Raw genomic sequence first — 8,561 nt, 5'->3', positions numbered from 1 at the left:
AAAAGCAAACAGCAAAATCAGCACAAAGTCCAAAGATCCTGCAGGAGCAGAAGTGGGAGCGTGCCAACTAAGACTGGCACCACCTGATGGCCAGGGGGAGATCAGGGAAAGGCTTTGCTCCCTGAGGAACCCCTGTGTTTTGGATCTGTGGGGAGCTGACAGGGGATCTCTGGGGTGAGGGCCAGCTGCCCCCAAGGCAATCAGCCCCCGAAGCCATCCCTCCTCCTCCACAGGACATGGAGCCATGCAGGTGGGCACCAGCCCCTGTTCAGTGCCCGGGACCAGCAGCCTGTGCTGAGGCTGCACAGGGACCTGTGCTCCACGGGAGGATCCTGCTGGGATGTGCCCTTTGTCCCTCTAGGCCCATCAGCTCAGCACCTCCGTGCATCTGCCTTGCTAGAACCTCATTATCTTCCTCATAAGGAGCCTTGACCCCGAGGCTGTCACTTTGATTGCACAGGTACTTCCTCCAGCGGCTTTAATGACTCTGGCTGTGGAGACAAGGGCTGCGAGAGGGGCAGAGCTGCTGCCAACAGGCATTGCAGGTGTCCATCCCTGACACGGATGGACACCTGCAATGTCCATCCCTGACACAGATCTCCAGGGATGAATGCACGTCCCCACCCAGGACAGGTCATGGAGTCACAGACTGGTTGGGTCTGGAAAGGACATCAGAGATCCTCTCGTTTTGACCCCCTGCCATGGGCAGGGACAACTTTCACTATTCCAGGTGACTCCAAGCCCCTTCCATCCTGGCCTTGGACACTTCCAGGGATCCAGGGGCAGCCACAGCTGCTCTGGGCATCCTGTGCCAGGCCCTCCCCACCTTCCAGGGGGGAGAAGATTTTCCTCCCTCTATCTAATCCACACCAAGTCTCTTTAATTTAAAACCACCCTGCCTTGATCTGTTGTAATGGGCCCTGCCAAAACACTTGTCCCCACAGATTCATATCCCCACCCTCCCAAAGCACTTCCTACAGGATCACTGCTCATCACAACCCGTGAAGATCTTTGGGATGTGACCCCCTCTTCCTGGGCCTGGGGTCCCTGCAGCCCAGCTGTCGCAGGCTCAGCTCAAGGCCGGACAAAGCTGGATCTGTGTGGGGGCCACGAACCCTCCGAGCTGCTCCCTCTTCCCAGTGACACTTCACGGCCTGTTGGGCACACAGGTGCTTACCCTACCCTTGCAGTGACTGTCTGGCTGTGTCACCACACTGACTGTCCAGCTGTGGCACTGAACTGTCTGGCTGTGTCACTGTTCCGACTGTCCTGCTGTGTCCCCACACTGTCTGGCGTGTCCACGCCTGCCTGTCCAGCAGTGTCACCATCCCACGTGCTGTGACACCGCTCCGACTGTCCAGCTGTGCCACTGGGACCCTGCTCACCACGAGGTGGCACCAGGACCGCGCCGTGGAGCCGCAGACCCCTGTCCCGTGTCCCACTGTCCTGTGTCCTGTTCCTAACCAATCTGCAGCTCAGAGCCGGGGGGACCCCTGGCCATCTGCTCCCTCCGGCAGAGCCCCGAACGCTCATGTCACGAATGCTTTTGGGCTGCCTGTGTCCGGCATCTCCCGCTGGTCCCTGCTCTGTGAGAGGAACCCAGGAAGGGGCAGGGTGGAGTCCCCATCAGCGGCAAGACAGGTACAGGTGGAGAGGGACACCAAAGCTGCTGTGATTGTCACGCAGTTTCCCAAGGATGCGGTGCGGTGCCGCGGGGACAGTGAGACAGCGCTTTGCTGCCATCCCGTTCATTAGCGACACGCGTTCACGGGGCTTCGTCCTCCCTGCCCGGTTCCTGCCGGGGCCGGGGGCTGCACTCCTCACCCCACGGCTGCACCCCACTCCCAGGGGGTCCCCACGGCGAGGGAGGTCCCCACCCCCTTTATTCCTGCCCCTTGCTCTCCACCCTGCCGTGCCCTCGCACCCAGCGCCATCCGCGGTGCCGTGCCCCGCATGGGCAGCCTACTCCTGGCCCGGCACGGGGGTGGCACGGCGGTGGCACGGGCTGTCCCCGGGGACCCCCGGGGCCGCGTGTCGCTCCGAGCCAGCGTCAACAGGACGAAGCTCCTTGGCCGCCGTGCGTCCGGTGGGGCCCGTCCCTCCCGCGGGAGGTTTCCTCGAAGACGAGCCGGAGGAAGGCTTTGGGGGGACATCCTCCCTTTGTGGGCTATTGTTGGCCTTCCGTCACCTGCAGAGGCCGCGGGGTGACTCAGGCCGGGGAGACGCGCCCGGCAAACAGGACGCGGGGAGGGCGTGCGGAGCAGGAATGCGGAAGCCGGTGGTGGCACCGGGATGCTGCCAGGATCCCCGAGGGTGCCCCGGCAGGCAGGGTGTGCCCAGCGATGCCCGCCCAGGGATGGGCTGGGGCGTCCTCCCTGCGCCGCAGAGCTCGGCAGCCGGGCTGCGAGGATGAGGCTGCGGCTCCCGCTCCCCCTGAAGAAGCACCCCCGCTTTGGGGGTGCACGGCACTGGCGGGGAGTGCTGGCCTCACATGGCGCCAGAAGCGGGGGCTGCAGGAGAACCTGGCTGGGGCGAGAGGCTGCGGCCAACGGGGCTAGAACAGGTTCAGGGGATGTGCCCCTCCTGTGGTACCACAGACATGCGTGTGGCTGTGACATGGTACCCACGCACCGGGTACAGCCCCTCCTCACATCCCCCCGCTCCTCCCGCAGCCTCTCCCAGAGCGTCCCCTCACAAGCCAGCGCAGTCACCAGCCCCTCCTGGAGCCGCCCCGTACAGCCACGGCCCCGTACAGCTCCTCCCGCAGTCCCCCCATGTGTCCCTCTTTGCCCCCACGCCCTGTGGGGGCCACCCCCGCTGGCAGGGGCTCTCTCGGGGTGCAGTTGTAGTCGTGATCCGCCTTTTTGAGGGGAGATGACACCCACCTTTGTGGAGGCTCACCCTGGCCAGCTGCCCCCAAAGCTACTGCATCTCTCCCTCTTCAGCTGAGCAGGGAGGGAAAATACAAGGGAAAGGGTAAGGACCAGTAAATCACCAGATGCAGGCTTGGGGAAAACAGACTTAATTTGGGGAAAATAATGGAATTTCATAAAATCATGGAAAAAGGGAATGCTTTGTGTTGGAAGGGACCTTAAAGCCCACCTTGTTCCAAGCTCCTGCCATGGGCAGGGACACCTTCCATTATCCCAGGTTGCTTGAAGCCCTGTCCGACCTGATCTTGAACACTTCCAGGGATCCAGGGGCAGCCACAGCTGCTCTGGGCAACCTGTGCCAGGGTCTCACCCCCTCACAGTCAAGAATTTCTTCCTGATATCTGATCTAAATCTCCCATTTTATATATTTATCACCAATCAAATCAGAGCAGGGTAATGAGAAAAAAACCCAAACCTTAACCCCTTTTCCCACCTCTCCCTTCCTCCTGGGCTCCAAGTCATTCCTGATTTCTCTCCCTTCTCCCCTCTGCAATGGGGGCTGTGGGCAGTTCACCACATACTGGCCCCTCTGCAGAGACTGCCTGCCTGGGGGGCTGCAGGGGACAGGGGGTGGGCAGGACAGGCCCCTGCCTCCTTGGGTGCCGGGGCAAGGGGGGCACTGGGAGGGGTTGCATGAGCCAGGTGAAGTGGAGGGTCCTGGAATCGCTGGGAGAGGGGTCCCAGGACCAGGGGGGAAGGGGACATGCTGGATCCAGGCTGTGTAGGGGTCCCACGCCCAGCTGGCCGCAGTGTTAGGGTCTGGGGGCTATTCTGGGTGTGGGGGTCCCAGCACCATCCGGGGTAGGGAGTCGGGAACCAGGCTGGGCACAGAGGCCAGGCTAGGCTGGGGGCGGATCCCAGATTCGGGCTGGATGGGGGTCCCCGGACAAGCTGGGGTGGTCTCAGAGCACTGGGGACGCCATGAGGGGACTGTGGGCGGGGAATCCCCCGGAGGATGCGGCGGGAGGGGATCAGGCAGCAAACCGGGATCGGGGGAAACCCGCGGAGGTGTCCCGGCGGCGGGGCGGGGCAGGGCGGGGGGCGGACGCCTCCCCCCCATCCCGGGGGCCAGATGACGGGAGGCGGCGGGGCCGGGCCGGGCTCTCACCGCCTACAAATGCGGCTCCCCCGGCGGCCGCCCCCGCTGCCCCCCGCCGCCCCCCGCCATGGCCGCGCCGCGCCGGCTCCTGGCCCTGCTGCTGCTGCTGCTGCTGCTGCTCGGGCTCGTCCTGGCCGCCCCCGGTGAGAGCGGAACGCCCGCGGGGACCTCACGCCGGCAGCGGGGGAAGAAGGGAGGGAGTGAGGAAAGAGGGGACCGAGGGGAGCGCGCCGGGGTGGCCGCGGGTTGGGGGGCTCGGGGGGACCGGCACCCCGCCCGCACCGCCGGGATCCGCTGCCGCCGGGCTGGGGAAAGACAAAGCGATTTCTTTGGAGCCAAAACCCCGCCGGTCCCCGTGCGGAGCGGGAGCGTCCGGAGCCGCGGTGACAGCCCCGGGCATCGCCGGGTCCCGCAACCGGACCCACGCGGGGCACGGCGCCGCCCCCGCCTGCCAACCGACCCCGCGGGCATGCCGGGACAGGAGCTGGACCAAAGCATCCCCGCCAGGCGCCCAGGGGAGCAGGAGCAGTGCTCAGGGAGCAAAGCATCCCGGCCAGGGGCTCCAGGGCCCCGGGGGAACGGAACCACTGGAGCGCCAGTCCCAGGCACGACGGGGATGCGGGAACCGGCTGAGGGTGAAGGGCTGAGTGTCTCGGTGGCACAGAGAAGGGGTAGCTGTGGGGAGGGCTGGGGCCCAAAGCAGAGGCTGAGCAGCCCCATGCCCCGCGGCGCGGCTGGTGGCCGTGTTTGGCACAGGTGGCCGGGCCGTGCCGGCACAGGAAGCGCTTGGTAGCGATGGCTCCTGTTGGGGACAATCCAGGAAAGCGGCCGGCCCAGGGCCAGGCAGCCCCACGGTAGCGCTGCCCTGTCCTGCGTGCGGGGACACGTGGCTAACGCTGTTCCTGATCTCCTCAGGGCCGCTGGGGAAGGCGCCGGACGGGAAGGATGCCCAGGATGGCCTCACCCGAAGGCTGGTGCGGCCGCGGGGTGCCCGGCGGGGGACCGGCCAGCGCCCCGCGGGCTGGCGGAGATACCGGCGGCCCCGGCCCCGGCTGTCCCACAAGGGCCCCATGCCATTCTGAGCCAGGTGAGATGCAGAGGGGCACGGGGCATGCAGGGAAACCTGTGACAGCGCCATGAGGAAACTCATATGTTCTTGGGCTTGCTCTCGTTGCAGGGCTGCCACCCGCCTTCCACGGACACGGCTTCCATCGCTTCCATCGCGCCGTGTTCTCGCCCGATCCGCTCATCCTCCGGCCCTGAGCCTGGGGGCCCCCCTGTAAGGCCTCGGCCGGCCCCAGCTTCTCCCGGCGGTTGCCCCTGGTGGCCCCGGTGCCGTGTCTGGCTCTGTGGGTGCGTTCTGCCCCTCCTCACTGCCTCGCAGGGCCGGCTGGATCGGGGTTGCCCGCAGAGGGGCCGGGGTTGCCACGACACCCTGTCCCGGTGGGCACGGGACTGGCTCGGGCATCGGCCCACTTGGACCTCGGGCTTTGTGCAAAGCACTTTGTCAGGCAGAGCAGCTTCTCCTCAGGGTCTGTGAGCTCCCTCGGGGTCCTGCCCCAGCCCTGTCTGTCACCCCCACACCAGGGGGAGCACAGCTTGTCCTGGCTCTATTTATTCCAGGTGCTCAACCCTGGGTGAGTTGCCCTCCCTTTCCCGCTGGCAGACGCCTCATGGTAGAGCGGCGTGCCCACCCAGGACACACTGTGGGGCCCTGGGCCCCTCTGCTTCATGCCATGGGACACTGGGGGGGCACTGGGGTCTCTGTCAAGCTCTGCCATACACCAAAGGAGGGGCCCTGGCTCTGAGCTGGTCCCTGCTGATTGTCTCCTGTGTATGTAAAGATTTATTCCATGTAAATACATCTTTATAATAAAGAGTTATGATTATTAACTCAGTAAATGCTGATTTCTGGAAGGGCAGGTAGGGGTTGCTCTCCTGCTGGTGGGGAGGGATCTCAGGTCCCTCTGCTGCCTCCTGGGGCTGTCTATAGGCTGGGGCCATGGCAGCCCCTTTCCCGGCTCAATGCTGGCAGAGAAGGTGCTCAGCAAGGAGTGAAGCCATGTGCTGAGCCTGTGGAGTTGGCAAAGAGGGTGGGAAAACACAGGTCAGAGGGGCTGGGAGACGGACGAGGGGATGCTGGAAGGGCACAGGGATGCTGGTCTTCCTAGGCATCCCTGTCCCTTGTGTTCAGTCACTGTTATCCCTGGCATCCCTGTTTCTGGTGTCCCTGTCCCTGGTATCCCTGGCATTCCTCCCCTATGTGTCCCCACCCTATGGGGCTGGGTGTGAGCAGGACCCATATGGGAGGCAGGGGGGTCAAAGCTCAGGGGACTGAGGATCCCGGTAGGACCCTGCAGATGGGGCAGAGGAGCTGAGCCCCGCCAAGGGATGGGACAGGACACACCCAGCCGTGGCTGGGACGCTGGGAGAGGGGGTGCCCATGCGGGGCCTCCGAACTCCTCACTGTTTGCAGGGGGCTGCCCACGTCCCGGTCACGGGGCTGCGGGCAGGGCTGGCAGTGCCGGCGGGGAGGGGGTTAAGGGGCTGCGGAGGAGCGGAAAGGCTGCAGCTGCGGGCTGGGAGCGGGGCTGGGGAAGCGCCGGGACCCAGCTGGCCTCCATTAGCTCATCCGCCGGGACCGGGAGGGATGCGCTGCCCGGCCCCGCGCCAGCCGCACGATCCGCGAACCCCGCCACCGCTGCCAGCTGCCCTGAGAGACCCGGCCACCCCAGGAGCCACTGCCAGTGCCCCCACCACGGTCTGGGTGGGCTGCCGGCCCACTGCCCAGTCCTGTCCCGGCCCCCATGCCGAGTTTTCCAGACCCAGCAGCCTCCCAGAGCTGGAGTGGGGCAGGACATGGTGCCCCAGCCACAGCCCCCTCCAGCTGCCCCCAGCTCCAGCTCTGGGATATTGGGGGCTTACTGTTCCTCCGCTGCCAGCCTGCGGTGCTGCTGCTACTGGTTTAAACTGGGAGGGCTCTCCCCCTGCCCTTCAAACTGCCCCTCAACGCCCGTGGTCTGCCTCCCCAGCTGCAGCAGCAGGTACCTTGCCCAAGAGATTTGGTGAGGTCCCTGCGTGGGCACGGGCAGGACTAGCAGTGAGCGGCCCAGTAGACCCTTGGAAAAACTGCCGTGGCCGTGGCAGCAAGGCAGCGATGTCCCACGTCCCCCAGGTATCGCCCAGCCCCAAAGTGCTTGGGCTGCAGCCAAGGGCTGCAAAGCTGAGCCCTGACCCCAGCCCTCCTGCACCAGCCTGAAAGGAGGAGGCCAGGGAGGACCTCCTGGCTGGGCTGTGGCCAGCTGGAGGGAGGAAAAGGCTTCTGGGCCGGGAGACCTAAGGAATCTCTGGCTCTTCCTGGCCTGGCTGGCTGCCCACAGGCAGGTGGGAGCTGCTGAGCTCAGTGGTGCTCCCTGTGCCTCGTGTGCCACGGCAGTGCCAAAGCTCCTGTACTGCAACAGGGGGTGGGGCAGAGCGGGCAGCGGGCACAGGGGCAGTGCCGGGGACACGGGCAGAGGGGCACAGGGCAGTCCTGTCCCACTTGCTGTGCAAGCAGGGTCTGTCCTGGCAGGGCAAAGATGGGGTCTGCAGGTCCCAACTCACTGAGCAAGGAAAGAGGGATGCCAGGGGCACAGGGAGAGTGCTGAGCAGTCGTAGGAGCCCTGCAGTCCTTGGGGACCTCTGGCTGTCCCCAGAGGGGACAGGGAGAGCTCACTGCCCACCTAGGGCTGGCAAGGGATGTTCAGTGTGGCTGGGGGACACCACCAGTTCCTCTGGCACCACCACCTGGGTACCACTAGCATCCCTCAGTGCCCATGTTCATGGTAGGCTGATGCATGAGCGAGACCCCCGGAGCTGCACCCCGACAGCCTCCAGGGTCCCCCACAAGGATCCCTGCACCCTCCCGAGGGGGAGGATGGGCAGGCGCAGGCTCTGTCCCATCCCCAGGGAGCATCAGAGCTTCCCTCTCGCTCCGGCATTTCCGCCGGCAGTGGCAGGAATGCGGTGGCCGCGGGAACAATGCCGGCACCTAGCGCTGGTCACCTCCGTGACAGCACGGGAGCAGCTGCCCAGGCACGGCCCTGCTCCCAAGGAGCCGGCAGGAAGCAGATGGAGATGACACCGGCCGCCATTTCCTGCGGCAGGATGTGCGGGCTTTCTCCACCACGCTCCCCTTGCTGGCCCAGCAGGGCCTCGGGCGCACGGGCACCGCTGCTCTGGGCTGCCAAAGCTGTGTGCCACACACAGGCACCGGCACGCTGCTGCACCTGGCCGGACCCAGCGCCATCTCCAGCCCGGTGTGGCACCTGCCACCACCCGCTGTGGGACGGGCACTGGGCTGCAGTGCCAGCACGTCAGGGGTGCAGCCAGGAGCTCAACCAGCAGGAACCAGCGGCATAGGATCTTCTGTCACTGTCCCCAGCTGTGCCCAGCACACTCTTGAAGTGGCTGGGGGAGAGCCCAGCCCCCAGCTGCCCCCGGAGCAAGCCTAGAGCTCCAGGCAGGGCTCCATGACAGTGCAGAACTGC

At 65.6% G+C, this 8,561-nt stretch overlaps 1 protein-coding gene across 1 annotated transcript; it reads left to right on the top strand.

Annotated features, from left to right (window-relative positions):
- The first annotated feature begins 3,948 nt into the window (after positions 1 to 3,948).
- On the top strand, positions 3,949 to 8,454 carry APLN (apelin). Its single transcript, XM_038122862.1, has 3 exons — positions 3,949 to 4,175; positions 4,948 to 5,119; positions 5,210 to 8,454. The coding sequence occupies exons 1-2, from the start codon at positions 4,100 to 4,102 to the stop codon at positions 5,112 to 5,114; spliced, it is 243 nt and encodes an 80-aa protein (XP_037978790.1). The 5' UTR covers positions 3,949 to 4,099; the 3' UTR covers positions 5,115 to 5,119; positions 5,210 to 8,454.
- The last annotated feature ends 107 nt before the right edge of the window (positions 8,455 to 8,561 follow it).

The sequence above is a fragment of the Motacilla alba genome, chromosome 4A, assembly GCF_015832195.1.
Source record: "Motacilla alba alba isolate MOTALB_02 chromosome 4A, Motacilla_alba_V1.0_pri, whole genome shotgun sequence".
NCBI classification, from domain to species: Eukaryota; Metazoa; Chordata; class Aves; order Passeriformes; family Motacillidae; genus Motacilla; species Motacilla alba.
Note: the sequence above shows the minus strand (reverse complement) of the source record. Positions and strands in the feature narration are given on the sequence as shown.

Excerpts from the sequence above, each read along its gene's own strand:
- APLN (XM_038122862.1), top strand. The coding sequence starts at position 4,100 with ATGGCCGCGCCGCGCCGGCTCCTGGCCCTGCTGCTGCTGCTGCTGCTG. Across the intron at positions 4,176-4,947 it reads GCTCGTCCTGGCCGCCCCCG|GGCCGCTGGGGAAGGCGCCG; the intron begins GTGAGAGCGGAA and ends TGATCTCCTCAG.